The sequence below is a fragment of the Equus asinus genome, chromosome 5 (genome assembly GCF_041296235.1).
Source record: "Equus asinus isolate D_3611 breed Donkey chromosome 5, EquAss-T2T_v2, whole genome shotgun sequence".
In the NCBI taxonomy this organism is placed as follows: domain Eukaryota; kingdom Metazoa; phylum Chordata; class Mammalia; order Perissodactyla; family Equidae; genus Equus; species Equus asinus.
Genome location: NC_091794.1, coordinates 93,147,488 through 93,167,270, shown reverse-complemented (window position 1 = coordinate 93,167,270; position 19,783 = coordinate 93,147,488). Strand labels below are relative to the sequence as shown.

The window sequence follows — 19,783 nt, the reverse complement described above, 5'->3', positions numbered from 1 at the left end:
ACGGCTTAGCTTTCCCAGAGGGTGGGCTGCACTGAGAGACTCTTTTCCAGAGTATGGAGAGGGGAAAACAGCAACTTTGTAGAGAAACCTGGGAGCACCCCCTAACTGAGCCATGAGGGTTAACATCACAGGGAGAAGTCGTGTGGGTGCGTCTTGTGCCCACGAAGCAGATGTGGTGAGAAAGGCACCCCATCTTGGAAGTACCTCCCCTGAAATCCATCATCCCAGTCTAGTCATGAGGAAAACCTCAGAAAAAAAGACAGACTGAGGGCTATTCTGCAAAATACTGTCAAGTCATAAGAAGAACAGGAAAGGCTGAGACAGTGTCACCGACAGGAGCCATGATGACTCAATGCCGTGTGGAGGTGACAGGGTTCTGGACCTCAGGGAGAAACATAAAATCCGTGGAAATCTGCAGTTCTCTTAACAGTAGTGTAGCAATGCTGGTTCCTTAGTTTTGGTAAATGCACCACAGTAGTGTGAGGGGGTAGTGTTAGGGGAATCTGAAACTAGCCAAGGGATGTCTGGGAAAGCTCCACCATTCTTACAAGTTTACTGTAAGTCAAAACACACTCCCACGGCCAGCCAGGTGGTGGTGGCGCAGCTGTTAAGTGCGCATTGATGAGGATTATTTTAGACTGGTTACTTTTAAAAAACTGCAGACAGGAAGGAGGTTCTGAGGAGTAGAATTTACTTACCCTTCTTTGAGAGACATTTACATTGTAAAGGAAATCTCCATCTGTAAAGGTGTCTCCCTCTGTACCAGGAAGAAGGGGGGATGACTTTATCTCTAGAAACTCTTAATCAGTGCCAAAGGCAAGGACTTAAATCTGCATCTTGTTTACTGTACTTGTGCGGTAATCTCCCATGATAGACTCCCTCTCCACCCCCAACATCCTCCTTTGTCTTTAGCTGAACATAATATTTAAGGTGGTGGCTTCAACCATTTACTTAATCCAGTTTGATTCTTATCTAAAAATTATAGGACCACTCAATAACCAGACCCCACCTGCACTGATCCATTTTAACGATTTTTTTTTACATGTGCTTTCCTTTGTCTTGTAAAGAGATAACTCACATACCTATGCCTTAAATTTAGCCCTATCCTCAACCCATGTTGGCAGCAGCAGCTCTGACTGCCCATGGGTCCTGTCCCCATTCTATTCCACACTATTCTCTAAATTAAAGAGCACTACTGCCAGGCCTTGAGAGTCCAAGAAATCTTTCTTTTGACTCCTTGGCTTGCCGACCCTGCATCACGCACGTTCCGCTTTGGTGGCCCGGGGTTCACAGGTTCGGATCCCAGGTGCGGACATAGCACCGCTTGGCAAGCCATGCTGTGGTAGGCATCCCACATATAAAGTAGAGAAAGATGGGCACGGATGTGAGTTCAGGGCCAGTCTTCCTCAGCAAAAAGAGGAGGATCGGCAGCAATTAGCTCAGGGCTAATCTTCCTCAAAAAAAAAAAAAACAAAAACACCTCCCCCCCCCCCCCCCCACACACACAGAGGCAAAATAAAGACTAGAAAGAAATAGAGTAGTAAAACGTTAGTAGTAAGTACATTTGGGTGGTGGGGAAAGAATGTCCTCTTTTTATTTGTCAAATGTCTTTAATTAGGGTTCATTCCTCTTATTGTAAATTTTGTTATTATTTCTGATTAGAAGTCATCTGTTACTTTCATAGTGACAAAAAAGTGAAATAAAGCATTTTGTGCAATACTTGTATCATCTCATTCAATCCTCCGAACCAGCTAAGAAAAGATTCTTTCTCCTATTTTACATATGCAGAAACCGAAACTCAGAAAATCGAAGTGATTTGCCTGAAGTTATGTATGAAGCAAGAGGCAGAACTGGGATTCGAACTTCTGCTCGGTCTGACCCCCGAGGGACAGGGCAATGGGAATGATGTCTCTGTGGGGTCAGGAGAAGCCGTCTCTCTTCTAAGGAGATTACTCTTTTGCCCAGGAAAGCATTTTTAACTAGAATTGTCCAGAGGGTCTGAGCGTCCTGGAAGGGTAATGAGTTCCCCGTCAGTAGAGGACCACGGAGTGTCCTGGAGCGGAGTTCAGGAGACCTGACACTGTATCTTCCTGCTCAGACCCAAAGGGCAAGGCCGTGTCTTCCTATGGGACCCGGCGCTACACGCAGCGGGCCACGTTTCCTCCTTCTACCTGGGAGGACGGGGTTGGGGGCGGGGCTGTTCCGGGGCTTCTGCTTATCTTCATCATCGTCCCCCTCCACCATGGGGTACATCACTGACGACTGGGGACGTGGGGACCAGCTTTTATTTACTCAGAGCCTCCCGGGTGTCAGGTCCTGATCTAGATCTTCTAAATCGTGTCACCCCTGTGAAAGGTGCAACCCCATTTTAGAAATTGGGGGTCGGCCGGTGGCGCAGTGGTTAAGTGCGCAGGCTCCGCTTCGGTGGCCCTGGTTCGCGGTTTGGATCCCAGGTGTGGACATGGCACCGCTTGGCACACCATGCTGTGGCAGGCGTCCCACATATAAAGTAGAGGAAGATGGGCACAGATGTTAGCTCTGGGCCAGTCTTCCTCAGCAAAAACAGGAGGATTGGCAGTAGTTAGCTCAGGGCTAATCTTTCTCAAGAAGAAAGAAGATAAATTAAAAAAAAAAGAAATGCGGAAACTGAGGCTGGGAGCGGGAAATCGCTTAGCCAAGAGCGCAGGTTCGGGTCCCACGCCCTCCGCGGGCGGCTCCACCCATCCAGCTGGGCCGGGCTGGGGCGGGGCGGGGCGGGGCTGCCGGCCGACAGCGGGCGGCGGGCCATTCAGTCGGCGTCACCGAGCCGCACGGACCATGGAGCCGGTGTCGCTGCAGGACTTTGCCTGCGCCCTGGACCCCGCCTCCCTCCCGCGTGTGCTGCGGGTGTGCTCGGGGGTCTACTTCCAGGGTAAGTGAAGGGCCGAGACCCCTCCGAGCCCCGGCCCCGCCGGTGTGGGGCAGAGGCGCTTTCAGGGCGCTGGAAGCCTGGGCAGCTGCGCGCGGGTTCGAATCCCGCCGCTGCCACTGCCCAAGCTGCGTGATTTGGGGCCGCACGCAACCGCTCTGGGCCTCGGCTTTTGCTTCCGTGGAATGCGGGATCGCCGATTGCCCCGCAAAGCGGTAATGAGAAGTCAGTGGGCTCAGGCTGGGAAGGTGGTTGGAACCGAACCAAGCTGAGGTGGAACCTCTGTGCGCGTGGATTGAGCTCCGACTGCGCTGGGGGCGCGGCTTTAGGGCGCTCCTGACGCGTAACTGTTGCTTGATTTCTTAAGTGCCAGGTCATTCCTCCCGTACGCGTACCCTCCTACTCCTCCCCCTGACGGCCTTCTTTGAGTGCCCCCAACCCACCTTTGCACTCTGCTTGGCATGGGCAGTACTTGATCTGATGAGCTCTCAGTTAGCTTAAGCGGCTCCTCCTCCGGGAAGCCTTCCAGGCTCTCTGCTCCTTGCACACCTGCACATCTGCCCACTTGGCCACAGCCTGCCTGGTTCACAGGGACAGAAACACAGCAGGGACTCAGTCACCACTTATTGTCTGAAAGAGCAAGAGGCGAGGGATTGACAGGCAGTGGAAGGGAGAGGACAGCTGCTCGGCAGATGGGAGGCCCGGGCTGCTGTGAGGGGGAGGGGGAGCTGGACGGACTGAGTGGGGAAGGCAGCGGTGGAGGAGAGGGAACTGAGAGATTGGGGTGGGGGCAGGCTCCTTCCTTAGAGAGGAAACTAATGCCTGGGGGCCCTGCCCCATCCTGTTCCCTCTGTCTCTTCCCTTCCTCTGCCATAGCAGCTTCCAGAAAAGTGTGCTGAGGCCCCAAGTGGGCCCTAGGTCAAGGGACAGACGCATGGAAGGCCACCACACAGTGGGTCTCGCCAGATCCACTTGGGAATCTGATGGATCTGGGTTCAAATCCTGCCTCTGCCTCTGGGGGGCTCTGCTCTCCTCGAGACATCCCCTGCCCGCTGTGTGTCACAATCCCTGAGTTTCCTCATTCTGCCTGACCCCAGTGGTGGGAAGTAGCAGAAGTTAGGGTCATATAAGAAAAAGCCTGATGGGGTGCAAGTGTGGAGATGGGGGTGAGAGTGGAGGACGAGAGATGAGATGGTGACACTGATGGGGCAGGCGGCTGGGTGGGCCGCTGGGAAGTGGGGAGCTGCGTGGTTCGGAGCTCCACCTGCAGAGGCAAACGCCCCGGGTTCTGGTCCCAGTTCTGCCTCCTATTACCTGAGGATCTCCACGCTCTCAGCCTCTGGAGGCTCAGTTTCCTTCTTTAGGAAAGGGAAGCTGTCCCTCCCTCCAAGGACAGTCACGGGTCTTAAGTGCAATGACCAAGCTCAGGACGGAGGAGCCGGGTGTGTGGTGAGCGCTTGCCCTGATGGCCACCCCTGAAACTGTAGACACAACTGTGTGTGTTATGAGCCTGTGCACATTTTCCTGGGGATAAGAGGTGAGGTTTTCACCAGTTTCTCAAGGCTGTTGCGAAGGACCCTGCTGGGGCTGCCCTGGGGGTGGGGTGGGGTCAGGTGGCCTCACTGCTGGCTCACCTGCACCTTCCCGTCCCTCGTCAGCAGGATGGAGCGCCTGTGCCCTCTGTGTGAGAGCCATCTTCATCAAGCACCTCCTCCATTCTGGACGCTGCTTTAAGCACTTTATTTATTTATTTATTTAAAAGATTTTATTTTCCTTTTTCTCCCCAAAGCCCCCCAGTACATAGTTGTGTATTTCTAGTTGTGGATCCTTGTGGTTGTGCTATGTGGGATGCTGCCTCAGCATGGCTTGATGAGCGATGCCATATCTGTGCCCAGGATCCAAACCGGTGAAACCCTGGGCTGCCGAAGCAGAGCGCATGAGCTTAACCACTCAGCCGCGGGGCTGGCCCCCTGCTTTAAGCACTTTAAACATGGAAAGTGGGGCCGCTGTCCTTGAAGGTGGGGGACCAGAACCCTGTCGCCTGGGCCCACCAGTCAGTGGCCCTCTGTCCTCTCCTGTGCTTCCTTTAAAAACAGTTCATCTGAAGACCCTCTCTGGGCCTGATTTTGTAGCTGTACAATAAGAGAGTTGGGATCTGTTGGGTTTTTTACTTATTTGTGACTTTAACACACGCTTAGGGGCCGTGGCTGTGCTGGCGGCGCTGAGGCTGCAACCTCAGGTTAGGAGGCACGGGGATGTGAAGGAGGCCAGGGAATGGACCACAGGGGGCTTCGTCCAGCGCTAAAAGAAGGCAAAGGCAAGAGAAAGACCGGGAAGGGCATACCAGGCAGTGGGAACACCACGCGCAAAGGTGTGGCAGAGCAGGGCTTGTTGGGGATCAGGGCACAGGCCACCCAGTGCTTGACCCTTGCTGAATGGGGAAACTGAGTCTGTATCTTTGCAGGCTCCATCTACGAGATCTCTGGGAATGAGTGCTGCCTCTCCACAGGGGACCTGATGAAGGTCACCCACATTCGCCTCCAGACGGCGGTCTGCGAGAACCCGGGGACAGGCCAGACCATGGAGCTGGCCCCCAACTTCCATGGTAAGGTGGCTGAGTGCCCTGGCATCCTCTAGGCACACCTGCGGACACACTTATGGGCTTGCCTACCCCAGCACACACTCCCACCCCTCTAGGTTTGCACACGGAGCTCTCACGTCCACCACTATGCAGTCTCCAGGCCCGGATGTCCTCAGTGGTCTGACAATGCCCTGAGCCTCGCGGCTGTGCCCTCTTCCTGTCTGTCTCTCTGATCACCTGCCTCTCTGCTGAGACTTTGTTTGTTTCGGGTCTTTTTCATGTGCCAGTCTCCATGGTCGCTCACACATTCACTCGCCAAACATTTACTGACCCCCCATGTGCCAGGTCCTGTGCTGCGGGCTGGAGCCTGGGCCTCAGGATGACCCAGGCGCAGCCCTCTCCAACGGCGAGCTTCCAGGATGGCAGTGAGAGGAGGGCAACTGTAGAATAGGCACAAGTTTAGAGAGGGCTCCGGGGAGGAGCAGCCTGACTCAGGGCTCTGTGTAGGCTTCCTGGAGGAGACGCCACCTGAGCTGGAGGAAGGATCCAGCTGGAGAGAGTAGCCTGTGCACATTTGGTGTTCCAGAAACCCCAGGTAGCTCAGTTATTGCAGGAGGGGTGTAGCGTGGTGGACTGTCCGGGTGCCCGTGGTGCCCGGACGTTGAAGCCAAGAGCCTGGATGGGAACTCCAGCTCAGCCGGCTACTGGCGGTGGCTTGGCCAGGTCCCGTGACCTCTGTGCCTCAGCGTTCTGCTCTGTAAGGGGGAAATCTGGCTTGATGTGAGGATTAAATGAGTTGCCATGCACGAAGCGCTTAGAACCGGGCCTGGCACGGAGCAGGCGCCCTCTGAGGGCCCGTTCTTAGCATGATTTGCTGTGATCTCCCGCCCAGGACAGGCGAGGGCGAGCGGTGGGGAGGCGAGCAGTGGGGAGGCGAGCGGGAGCCAGACCGCCAGGGGGCTAGAGGGGGAGCAGACACATCTCAGTCTTTATTTTAAAGGCTTTGAGGAGCCAGTGAGGGTTTTAAAGATGAAAGGGAGGTATTTTATTTTGTATTTTGAAGGTTTTCTTTTTCTTCTGAAATAATTTCAAATTTACAGAAGACTTGCTGGAACTACTGCGCAGCCTTTATGCAGAGCCAGCAATTGTTAAACATTCTGTTACACTCGCTTTCTCTCCACACACACGCACACGGACATATATTACTATATATGTATGGGTATCTATATATATTCTTTTTTTTTTTAAAGACTGGCACCTGAGCTAACAACTGTTGCCAATCTTCTTCTTTTTTTTTTTTTTCCTGCTTTATCTCCCCAAACCCCCCCTGTATGTAGTTGTATATCTTAGTTGCAGGTCCCTCTAGTTGTGGCATGTGGGATGCCACCTCAATGTGGCCAGATGAGCAGTGCCATGTCCGCGCCCAGGATCCGAACCGGCGAAACCCTGGGCCACCGCAGCAGAGCGTGCGAACTTAACCACTCGGCCATGGGGCCAGCCCCCTGCATATATATATATATATTAAAAAAAAAATTTTTTTTTTTGAGGAAGATTAGCCCTGAGCTAACTACTGCCAATCCTCCTCTTTTTTTGCTGAGGAAGCCTGGCCCTCAGCTAACATCTGTGCCCATCTTCCTCTACTTTATATGTGGGATGCCTGCCACAGCATGGCTTGCCAAGGGGTGCCATGTCCGCACCCGGGATCCGAACCAGCCAACCCCGGGCCACCAAGAAGCAGAACATGTGCACTTAACCGCTGCACCACCAGGCCAGCCCCTATGTATATACTTTGAGAGTAAATTGCAGACATGATGCCCCTTTACATTTAAATATTACTCCTAATATTTAGTATGTCTCCTGAAAACAAGGACATTCACTCACAAAACTATAGTTCAATGATCAAATTTGGGGAATTTAAAATAATGATACAATGCTGCTGTCTAACCATGGTCTGTATCAGTTTTCACCAACTGCCCTGATACCATCCTTCACCCCCGGCTTTGCCCTTGACCCAGAATCCGACCCCAGATCCCTCATTACCTGCAGGGCTCTGTCCTCCTTTAGTCTCCTTCAGGCTGGACCAGCTCCTCAGCCTTTCTGTCTGGGCATTGATGTTTTTGAAGAGTGCAGACCAGTGTTTTTGTAGACTGTCCTTCAATCTGGGTTTATGCGATATTTCCTTCATTAGATTCATGTTGAGTATTTTGAGAAGCGATGTTGTCTGGGGTGTTTGAGGCCAGGCCAGTGCCAGGAGAAGAGTGGGTGGGGTGGTGGGGAGAGCAGTCGCGCAGCCGGAATTGGCAGGCATGACACAGGGGTCGGGGTGGTCAGAGGTCCTGGGTTTCTAGTTTGGGAGAGAGGGACAATGGCACAGCCCCAGGATGGGGTGATTGGTGTTGGAAGTGAGGAATCTGGAGGCACAGTTGGCAAAGTCAGAGGCAGGGAGGGGTCAGGAGGTAGGCAGATGTGGCAGTCGTCAGTCTCTGTTGGGGAACGCATCCCTGTTCTGTTGTCTGTCTCTGGTGACAATCCCTCTGTGTCTGTGCCTGTCTCTGTCAGAAGCTATTGTCCCCACCTCTGCCCCTCATTGTCCATTCACACATGGTCACTCGCTGCCTCTTGTCCCTCGGCCCTGCAGCCCGGATGTCCCTTGGCATCTGTCCTGGGGGATTCTGGCTGGGTTCTCTGTGACCAGATGGGAGTTTTGTATTTGTGGCTCTGGACCCAGCAAAGGCCTGCCCCACCCTGACAGCCTCCGTTTTGCCCCACAGGCCACTTCCATCCCCTCACCGGCCCCCAGAGCTATGGAACCCTGGAGGAGCTGGTCTCTGCTGCAACCCAGTGCTCCAAGAAGCTGCCCATTTGCTTCCTGTCGACCCACAGAATCACCACAGAGACCAGGGTGGTGCCTGAGGACCAGCCCCTCATGCTTGAGGCTGTGGAAATGCACTTCCGGACTCGGTGTGCCCGCTGTGTGCTGGACACAGGGGCCCATCAGGTCGTCCTGCACCTGCCCCTGTCCCAGAAGGGGCCCTTCTGGGAATGGAAGCCTGGTACCCCTCGGACCCTGCTCCAGGTCCTGCACGACCCGGCCCTGAGGCACCTCCTCTTCACCTGCCCCACCCTCCCCTGGCGCTCCTTGATCCTGAGGCCCAAGTACGAGCTCCAAGCCATCATGCACAGTGAGTTGCCCGGGCAGGTGGGTGGGGGGCCACTCTGACGAAAGACACCCCCTTCTGCCGCCCAATCCCGGTGACAATCTGGAGATTCCAGGTAGTTTACCCAGTATATACAAAGCAACAGAATAAAGATTCCCAAACCATGGGAAGTGAGGTGTAGGGAGACAGGGAAATGGGATAACTTCAGACTGAGGGACCACATACTTTATTAAACTGGGCAAGAGTTGGATTGGGAACTTGCTAGCAGCTAGGACGAAGAAACACAGTGTGACAAAATGAAACCATGACCATTTGCTCAGGAGAAGCATATTTTCCTGCCTCTGGGGAGAGCATTGTTCCTGAAGGTCCTTCTCTCTGGGTGAGAGGGCACTGTCTGAGTGAATCCCCCAGCTGTTGCATAGGTTATTTCTTAGGACAGTCCTCAGGGCAGGCTGGTGGCAGCGTGCAGAGCAGGGTTGATGAAACAGAGGCAGAACCTGGCCACGTTTGGCCGGTTGGAGGCTAAGCCGGAGCATAGGGAGAACAATGCCTGGGGGACCAGTTCCCCGGCGGACAGAGAGTTCGAGGTTCGACCCTGGCAGTTACCCAGAGAGCAGCTGGTCAGGCTTGCTGCAGACGACAGAGCCAGGTAGGGATCCTTTGCCTTAAAAAAAAATCTTTTAGGGGCCGGCCCCGCGGCCCAGTGGTTAAGTTTGTGTGCTTGGCTTCAGAGGCCCAGGGTTTTGCCGGTTAGGATCCTGGGTGTGGACATGGTGCCGCTCATCAAACCGTGCTGAGGTGGCGTCCCACATGCCACAACTAGAAGGACCCATAACTGAAAATATACAACTATATACCAGGGGGCTTTGGGGAGAGAAAGGAAAAATAAAATCTTAAAAAAAAAAACTTTTAGGGGCCAGCCCCAGTATGTAGTGGTTAAGTTCCTGTGCTCCACTTTGGTGGCCCGGGGTTCACATTTTCAGATCCTGGGTGTGGACCTAGCACTGCTCATCAAGCCACGCTATGGGGGCGTCCCACATAAAATAGAGGAAGATTGGCACAGATGTTAGCCCAGTGACAATTTTCGTCAAGCCAAAAGAGGAAGATTGGCAACAGATGTTAGCCCAGCAACAGTCTTCCTCATACACACACACACCTCTTTTTATTTATTTATTTTTATTATTTTTTAGGATTTTATTTTTTTCCTTTTTCTCCCCAAAGCCCCCCAGTACATAGTTGTATATTCTTCGTCGTGGGTCCTTCTAGTTGTGGCATGTGGGACGCTGCCTCAGCGTGGTTTGATGAGCAGCGCCATGTCCACGCCCAGGATTCGAACCAACGAAACACTGGGCCACCTGCAGCGGAGTGCGCAAACTTAACCTCTCGGCCACGGGGCCAGCCCACACACAACTCTTTTAAAATGACTTTATTATGGAAAAGTTCAAACATATCCAAAAGCAGGGAGTAATATAAGGTATCCCCATGACCCCATTATCTAACACACAATTATCAACTCACAACCTGGCCTGTTTCATCTCTCCCCACCCTACCCCATCTATTTCAAAGCAAACCCCAGGTATCATTTCTTTTGTAAATACTTCAATATGTGTCTCTTTTAAAGATGATTCTTTTTTTAACAGACATACAATACCATTATCTCACCAAAAAAGTTACTCACTCCTGATACTGCCACTTGGTGAACTTCCTCTCTTGTCTCATAAATTTTTTTTTAGAAAGCTATTTCCTTACTGGTTGAATGAACGTAATCATTCAGTCAGCAGTTTTTGTTCTTGTTTTTTCTTTTAAAGATTGGCACCTGAGCTAACAACTGTTGCCAATCTTCTTTTCTTTTCTTTTTTCTTCTCCCCAAAGCCCCCCAGTACATAGGTGTAGATTCTGGTTGTGAGCGCCTCTGGTTGTGCTATGTGGGACGCCGCCTCCGCATGGCCTGACGAGAAGCGGTGCCATGTCCGTGCCCAGGATCTGAACTGGTGAAACCCTGGGCTGCCGAAGCACAGTGCACGAACTTAACCACTTGGCCACAGGGCCGGCCCCTCATACATTTTTTACAGTTTATTCACAGCAAGATCCAGATAAGGTCCAGAACATTGCTCTTAAGTCCCTTTTAATCTATAGGTTCCCCTTTCTTCTCTATTTTTCTTTTTTTTTTGATGAGGATGATTGGCCCTGAGCTAACATCTATTGCCAATCTTCCTTTTTTTCTCCCCAAAGGCCCAGTACATGGCTGTATATCCTAATTGGAGGTCATTCTAGTTCCTCTAAGTGGGATGCCGCCACAGCATGGCTTGACAAGGAGTGTGCAGGTCCATAGGTCCGCATCCTTGATCCAAACTGGCAAACCCCAGGCCACTGAAATGGAGCACTCGTGAACCTAATCACTTGGCTGTGGGGATGGCCTCTCCATTTTTCTTGTAATTTATCTGTAGAAGGGACTAGACCACTTGTTCTGTAGGCTTTCTCACATTTTGGATTTTGTTGCCAGCATCATTGCGGTGGTGTTAACCTGCTCCTCCGTCCCCTGTCTCCTGTTGTGTCAGCCCTGAGACCACCCCCAGGTTCGATGATTCACTAAGGGGAGTCCCAGGCCTCGACATATAGTAGTACTCCCAGCTGTGATTTATTACATTGAAAGGACACAAAACACAGTCAGCAAAGGGAAAGGCTCATGGGGCGAAGGCCGCAGGAAACCCGGTACAGCGCCCAAGAGTCCTCCCCCGGGACATGCTGAATTCCTGCAGCACTGGATTGTGACAACACGTGTGAGGGAAGCTCATTAGTGGTGACTCAGTGTGCAAAGTTTTTACTGGGCGCTGGTCATGTGGGCACCCTCTCTCTAGGACGTACCAAAATTCCAGACTCCTGGAGGGAAAGCAGGCTTTCAGCATGAGTCACATTGGCTGTTCAGTTCAGGCACAGTCAGTCACTCTTACCAGCAAGCATGGTGGGGACCCTCCGAAATCCACGTTCCCAGAGGCCAGCCAAGGACCACCTTGCCGGCAGGCCTTCCTAGGGGTGGCGGTCTCAGGCCGCCTACACTAGCGCTTTTCTGCACACCTGTAAATGGGCACTGAGAGGCTTGACGAGACCCAAGAGGCACACAGTTCTCATCGCTGCATGAGGTGTGGGCCAAGGACTCCCCAGCTGGCTCTGTGTCTCCCCCCTTGCCATGTGGTGTGGATCAAATACCACAACGGATGGGCCAGTGTTTGTGAGGCGAGCGGCTGTTGCTGATTTCATTGGGAATTGCAATGGTGATACTTGGATCCTGTCATTCCTTCTTCATTTATTACCCGGGAAACTACATGAAGAGAAACTTCCCCTCATCTACTCGTTGGTTACAGTTTGTACAGGAAATTCAGGACACTGTGTTGGTATATGCAGAGGTCCCCGGGGCACCATTCTCCTACCCCCAATCAGGCTCAGCTGCCCACCGGCCAGACCTGGCCAGGTTCTGCCTCTGTTTCATCTCCCACGCCTGCTCTGGATGCTGCCACCGGCCTGCACTGAGGAATGTCCTAAGAAACAACCTAACTTTGTTTACTAGTTTTTAAAGTAATGAGTTGGCTCCCTAGCATCCTTCATGGGTGATTATTTGGGGTTTTTTTCTTTTTCTTCTCTTTTTATTTTTTTTTGCGGAAGATTAGCCCTGAGCTAACATCTGCTGCCAATCCTCCTCTTTTTGCTGAGGAAGACGGGCCCTGAGCTAACATCCGTGCCCATCTTCCTCTACTTTATATGTGGGACGCCTCCCACAGCATGGCTTGCCAAGGGGTGCCATGTCCGCACCTGGGATCCGAACCGGCCAACCCCGGGCCGCCAAAGCGGAACATGCACACTTAACTGCTGCGCCACCACGCCGGGTTTTTTTTCATGAACTCACAGATGAAATGTTTTCAATGTCCCTGTCCACTGAAGTTATTATTCTTATCGATGCTCAAATTATCTCATCTTTGCCTAGTGGGGGCCTTTTCAGGTTGGTTCCTGAATCCTTCCTACATAACCCATGTGGTCTTGACTAGATTTTCTTGCTTTCTGGTATAAGATGTTCCAGGCCCATCTTGAACCTTTCCTCCCCAGGAACAGACGTAGGCTCTCGGCCAGGGAATCCTGGCCTCTCTTGGGAAATGGTAGTAAGAGACCACAGTCTGGGGGCCAGGGGTTTTAATGGTGGGTGGGGCTTGGCTGCGCTGGATAATGAGGCAGCTCAGTTAATCCCTAAGTATTTTGAGGAAAAAAATAGTATATATTTTTTTTGTGTTTTCTCCCCAAATCCCCCCGGTACATAGTTGTCTATTTTTAGTTGTAAGTCCTAGTTGTGGCATGTGGGATGCCGCCTCAGCATGGCCTGACGAGCGGTGCCATGTCCGCGCCCAGGATCTGAACCTGTGAAACCCTGGGCCGCTGAAGCGGAGCGTGCGCACTTAACCACTTGGCCACGGGGCTGGCCCCCAGTCAGTGTTTTTCTTAATTTGTTTTTCTGTCTTTACTTAAATCCAAAAAGGATTTGGAAAGGCAGTTTATAAAATTACATTCAAAATTCAATTAAAATAAAAAAGTGGTTGAACTGATTGGCTATTTGATGATATTAAGAAATTATCAGATTATTATCTAGTTGTAGTAATGGCATTGTGGTTATGCTTTTGCTCATTCTACTTAGTCCTCCTGTTAGAGATACACACTGAAATGTCACAGCTGGCATGATTACTCTGAATCCGAATAATCCAGTGGAGGGGGACTAGAGAGATGGGAGTATAAATGAAGAAGATGGGCCATGGGTTAGACATTGCAGCTAGGTGATAGGTATGTGGGGGTTCACTATACTGGTCTCCCTACTTTTATAAATGTTGAAAAATTTCTGTAATAACTTTTTAAAAAAGAGGTTGAAGGAAAAGAGTGGGCAAGGAATCTGGTACAAGAGGAGAAAGCTGGTTGGAAAGAAAAGATGAGAACAGAAAGAGGCCAGCCAGCCCAGACCTCTCTGCTGGGGCGGAGGGTGCACCCCTGGGCCAGTGTGTAGTGCGCCCCTGAGCTGACCTCTCCTTCCACAGTGCGTCGGACCATTGTCAAGATCCCCTCCACCTTGGAGGTCGACGTGGAGGATGTCACCGCCTCCTCTCAACACATCCACTTCATCCAACCGCTGCTGCTGAGTGAGGTCCTGGCCCGAGAAGGCCCGTTCCCCCTGCTCACAGAGATTCTGGAAGTTCCAGAGGGGCCCCCCATCTTCCCCAGTCCATGGATGGGCTCCTTCCAGAAAGGCCAGAGGCTCTGCATCTATGGCCTGGCCTCGCCACTTTGGAGGGTCCTGGTCTCAACCAAGGGCCGGAAGGTGCCCAGGCACTTCATGGTCTCTGGGGCCTACCAGGGCAAGCTGCGACGGCGGCCAAGAGAGTTCCCCACGGCCTATGACCTCCTGGGTGCTCTCCAGCCAGGCCGGCCACTCAGGGTGGTGGCCACGAAGGACTATGAGGGCGAGGGGGTGGAGAACTCTGGGTTCACTTCCCTGGCTGTGGGTGACAGGCTGGAGGTGTTGCGGTCTGGCCAGGCCCATGGGGTTCAAGGCAGGGATATAGATGTCTTGGTGTGTCAGCGGCTGAGTGACGAGACTAGGGAGGAGGAGGAAGAAGAGTTTGAAGAGGAGGCGGAGGACCAAGAGCAGATTCTGCTGCCCCTCTACGTCTCCGGTGGCTTCGTGGAGGAGATGAGCGACGGCCGGCGCTACAGCCTGGAGGACCTGACTGCCCAGTTCTCACTGCCCTGTGAAGTCAAGGTGGTGGCCAAGGACGCCAGCCACCCTGCTGACCCTCTGCCCTCCTTCCCGGGCCTGCGGCTGGAGGAGAAGATCACGGAACCCTTCTTGGTGGTCAGCCTGGACTCCAAACCTGGGATGTGCTTCGAGATCCCTCCCCGGTGGCTGGACCTGACAGTTGTGGAGGCCGAGGGGCAGCCAGACCAGCCAGCTGGGTCTCTCCCTGTAGCCACAGTGGAGGAGGTGACGGATGCCTTCTACTATCGCCTTCGGAAGTTACCGGCCTTCGAGAGCCAAACCCCCCCGCCCCGGCCCCCGAAAGGTCAGGGCCTCAGCGGGCAGAAGAAGCAGAGCGGCAAGGAGAGAGGCGTTAAGGTACCAATGTAACTGAAGGGGCCAGAGGGGACCCCTGTCGGGGTCATTGCAGGTCCTGCCATTTCTTCTTTGTCTGCCCAGCATCACGTTTCTCTTACAATTGTATAGAACTTGCAGTTCATAAACATACACACTTTGCACCTATTATTCTTGTTCGATCCTGACAATCCTGACGTTAGTGTGATTATCCATATTTTATGGTTGAGAAAATGAGGACTCAAGAGACCCTGAGCCTCACCCTAAGTCACACAGTTAATCCATGGGAAGCCTGAACTGGAGCATAAGCATCCTGACTCCAAGTTCACTGGTCTCTCTTTGCTACCCCTGCTGTCACTCCCTAGTTCAAGCTCCATCATTTTTCGCTTAAACCATTTCAGCAGCCTCTTTGACCCCTCCCCACAGCTGTCAGAATGGCCTCCCAAATCCTTCCCTGGTCACCGATGGGCCTTGGCCCGATCTTCTGAAACCTTCAGTGGCTCCCCATTGCCAGCGGGTAATGCAGACCCTTTAATATGGCATCCAGGGTCCTTTATAAGCTGACTTCAGACTTGCTGTCCAAGGCCCATCTCTCACCACCCACTCTGCAGGCCACGCTCTAGCCACAGAGAAATCCCGAGGCTCCCTCAGTGTGCCAGGATTCCTGCCAGCACTTTCCATGTGCCGGGCCTTTTGCCAGGAGTGTTGCTCCTCCTTTCAGGCTCCCAGGCAAGGCTCAGCGCAGCTCTCCCCCCGGGCGGCGACAGACCTTCCTCTTCTGTGTTCACACCGCGTGTTGTACAGAGCTTGGGGGGCGGGGGTGAGGTTTTCGGTTAGTTGTACTTGATTCTCTGGCTAGAATGGGAGTTCTGTGGAGCAGAGGCCTCACCTGCCCCAAGGTGGGCAGAGAAGGTTCCAGTGAGTGCTGAACTGAACCACAGTGAATCACACAAAAAGGGGGAAAGAACCAGGCGTGGAGACAGAAAGACTCGGTGTACATCTCCTAGACTTCTCTGTGCATCTGTTTTCTCCCAGTGGACCTGAGATAACATCCCCGCTCACAGTGCTGTCTCATTAGCTGCTATCTGTTGGGTGCTTACTCTGTGGCCGGCACGTTGTCCCTCTGAGGTGGGCACTGACAGCATCTCTTTTTACAGTTGAGAAAACAAGAGGCGCAGAGAGGTCAAGTAGTTTCCCTGAAATCACACAACTAGCAAGTGGCGGGCTGCAGTTTGAAATCAGGTCTAACCACACGGCCTCAGCACCTAACTGCTTGGCTCCCCTGAGAACAGGAGGGGGTGACTTACATAAAAGCCACTTTGTAAGCTGTAACAAGCATATCGTTCTGGGATTTGGGGAGATTCATATTTCGTCCTGTGTGGGCAGGTAGAGGGATGGCAGTGGAAGTTAAAGATGACTCTTGAGTGTTCTCAGCCCCAGAAGCAGGGTAGGGTTTGGGTAGTTGTTTTCTGATGGGACAAAGAATGGACTGGGTCATTGGAACGCAGGCCTTGCAACAGTGGTGGAAAGAATATGGTACAGAGAACTGAGGGGAGACGTCAGTCCCAGCCCTGGCTCCTGATGGAAGTGACTTTGGGCCCAGTTCCTGCTTGCTGCCCTCAACCAGCACCTTTTGCTCTCTGGGCATCATATTCTCGGCTGCTGATCAGGGGAGCTCTCCTGTTTGCTCTCTAAAGTGGGTGTGGTGGAAGGAGCAGCCGCTTTAGAGGTCACAGATATGGTTCTGGGTCCAGGTGGTTCTGGGCCGGCTAGGGACCCTCTGTGCTGAGGTTGGACATGGCCCTCTCAGCCTGTTTCCTTATGTGTAAATTGGGAACTGACCCAGCTACTCAGAGGGTCACCTGTGGATTAAATGAGCAGATATGCATATAGCATCTGGCACGAGGGAGGGGTCCAATAAACGTCCTCTTCCTTCTGGGCCCCCTCTCAGCTCTGGCACTCTGCTCTGAGGCTTGTGACTGCTTTTTCCCCCCTCAGCAACAGATCTGAAGGACACTGACCAAACCCCTATGAGGAGAAACTCAGGGACGCCCTGTCTCTAGCCCCCAACCCTATCATCTCTCACCCCTTTCTTCCCTGCCAAAGGACGTTTCACATGCTTGCAGCAAAAACACTGGGCTCCGGAGAAGCCCCACCCTGAAAAGGAAGTAGAGAGGGGAGCAGGGGAAGTAACATTTGAAGGAAATGACATTTCATGGACTCTGCTGCCCCACTTCTTGGGACCCTGCTGACTTCTGCTTTTTCTCCCACTTAGTCATCACAAGTCTTAGAGCTGCAGCAACCCCCTCTGCTGCCCAAAGCCAAGACGAAGACCTTACCAGAGGTTTCCAAGGGCAGGTCAAATATGTATAGCAAGATTCCAGCCCACAAGAAGGGCCTGAGGCTCACTAAGCCCGACACAAAAGATCGAGGTGAGTCCCTGTCAGCCCCTGCTCACCCTTGTCCTTGCTTCTCCCCTCCCCGCCACTCCTCTGCTGCTTTCATCTCTGATGGTGCTGGCCATACTCTCAGCAGGGCCCTGCCCAGTGGGACGAACAGGCCTATGTGGGGTGGGCTTAGGCTGAAGGCCTCCACTGTCCCTCTCCCAGGGGCTCCAGAGCCCTGGCAAGGAAAATGCGCTCCTCCCCCAACACTGCTCTCCCAGGGCATACAGGGGGAACATTTGCAAAGTGTTCAGACAGAACAAACTGGTTTCTGGGCTGGCAAGGACCTTAGAGCACCTAGACCAACCCTGGCCCTGGCCAGTGTCCCCTAAAGAAGGGAAGGACCCGCCTGAGGCCAGAGATGCTCACTGACTCGGACCCTTGCAGGTGAGGATGACCACGATTACGAAGAAGTGTCTGACCACTTTCAGAAGACCCTCTAGGTGCTGCGGGAAGCATGCCTCCTGACCGCTGCTCCTCATGGGGAGCTGAGACCCCAGCCAGGCGTCACATGCCTCTGCAGGACCTGTGACAAGGCCTCCCAGAAATCAAACTGCGGACAGGGAATGGCTTTGTGGGGCCTGAAATGGGAGGCACACGGCACCAGCTTCCCTCAGGTTCTACGTTCCTGCCACTGAGGCTGGCCATTCTTCCGCCCCCTCCTGCACCAAGGCTCCACGCCCGAGAGACTAGAACTGTCTTCCTCATCTCTGCAGCACCCGGCACATGGCAGCTGTAGGCAACTACCCAAGGTTATTTCACTCGAAAACCACCGAATAAAAATGACACCTGGAACTTCTGGAAAAAGTGATTAACAGCTATCACTTACTAAGTTCTGTCTGTGGGCCAGACCCTTGACACACCCTATCTAAATCCTCAACTCTCTGAGGTAGAGAATGGCCTGATTTTGAAGATCAGAAAACAAGCATGAGTGGCAAGTGCTCCAGGAGGCAGACTAGTCATGAGCCTGGGTTGGGCTCACCACCCATCAGCTGTGCCTGAGAGCAAGTTATTCTATCCTAAGCTTCAGTTTCTTCACATGTAAAATAAAACTAATAGTCATCTACCTCACAAGATTGTCCTAAGGATCAAATGAGACTCTCTGTAAAGCATTTAGCTTGACGCCTGGCACAGAATGAACACTCAAGCAAAATGTGTCATTATTGTTGACCAAGATCACACAGCTGTGCCTCTCTCCAAAACCTATTATCTTTCCACATGCCCACTGTCTCCTAGTCATGGAATTCACCCAGTGTTTGAAATGTACGATGTTCCTAGACTGTGGAGACAGGGTGCTGACCGGTTGGAGAGCCTCACCATCCAGTGTAACGGAGATACAGAGAACAAACAGAAGCCTGTGCCTACGCAGAGACGAACTCAGCTTCCAAGGTCAGTCTAGGCCTGTTCAGTGAGGTAAGACCACAGGCCTCATTTCCAGCAAGTGGTGTGGTACGTTCCCAGGTTGATGCAGTCACAGAACTGAGCCCCACGGTCAGCAGAGGACAGGAGATAGAGAAAAAGATGATCTGAGTCTCCAGCTGAGGAGGGAGCCAGAGGGCCAAATTTCCAGCTCCTGGATTCTAGGCACTGCACCTGAGTGTGTCCTTCCTTTGCCTGCTAACATCCCTCTGGCTGTCTGGACCCACTGCACTTCCCAGACTTCCTGGTTTCCACACCCCGGCATGGAGTCTCCAGGTGACTGCTGAGTGGCTACTACAGGCTGTGGGGCCGGTCCCCCATATCTAGCACCCCACGCTCATCTTCCCACCAGTTCCCAGGCCTTCCTCCACAGAGACAATCTATGCTGCGTAGGAAGACCCTGAGCAAGAGAGTACTCTGGAACAAGCAATAAGCAAGATAGAGAGAAAGTTCCTCCTTGGCACAGAACCCCTAGGGGCCAGGCCCACAGGCAAAATGCCAATAGTTTTCGCTTCCACGTTTGCACTTAACCTTGGTACCAAATTAAGCAAGATCACAAAAGTGGGGCAGAGGAGAGGGCTACCACTTCCTACAAAAGGGGATTTCAGAGTGGCCAAATGCTGCAATGAGGAGAAAGTAATTTCACAGCACGAAAAGCTGGGCTTAAAAGGAAAACACATTTAAAAACCACAACTGCGAATGTTTTATCAGAGCAGTGGGGGTTGGCAGGGAACACACCAAAGGGGGACATTGCTCTCAGGGTGCTTTTGTCTATACCTCTGGAATAAGCCACTGGGAGATGGAGGGTGTTGTAATGGGGCTAGGGATTCCTCCTGAGCAGTGGTCTCCAAAGTGAGCACACACTCCTGGGGGTACACAAGATGATCCACTGGGAAACAGAAAAGAATTATTAGTGTATCCCTTCGTATTTATTTTTAATATCCTTTTTTTTTTTGGTGAGGGAGATTGGCCCTGAGCTAACATCTGTGCCAGTCTTCCTCTATTTTGTACATGGGATGCCACCACAGTGTGGCTTGGTGAGCTGCGTGTAGGTCCGTGCCCAGGATCTGAACCCATGAACCATGGGCCAAGGAAGCAGAGCATGTGAACTTAACCACTACACCACCCGGCCGACCCCCTCATTTCTTTTTT

The 19,783-nt window shown here is 52.6% G+C and overlaps 1 protein-coding gene and 1 long non-coding RNA gene across 2 annotated transcripts in view; one reads left to right on the top strand and one right to left on the bottom strand.

Moving 5' to 3' along the window:
- The window catches only part of LOC106839108 (uncharacterized), a 16,627-nt gene extending 13,087 nt beyond the window's left edge, over positions 1-3,540 (bottom strand). The window contains exon 1 of the long non-coding RNA XR_006527721.2: positions 3,352-3,540. This is a non-coding gene — a long non-coding RNA (uncharacterized lncRNA). The remainder of the gene's footprint in view (positions 1-3,351) is intronic.
- Positions 2,755-19,783, top strand: THEMIS2 (thymocyte selection associated family member 2). The gene is made up of 6 exons (XM_014853607.3): positions 2,755-2,911; positions 5,373-5,513; positions 8,261-8,671; positions 13,717-14,792; positions 17,044-17,200; positions 17,600-19,783. Exons 1-6 carry the CDS (start codon positions 2,818-2,820, stop codon positions 17,653-17,655), a joined length of 1,935 nt encoding a protein of 644 aa, XP_014709093.2. The 5' UTR covers positions 2,755-2,817; the 3' UTR covers positions 17,656-19,783.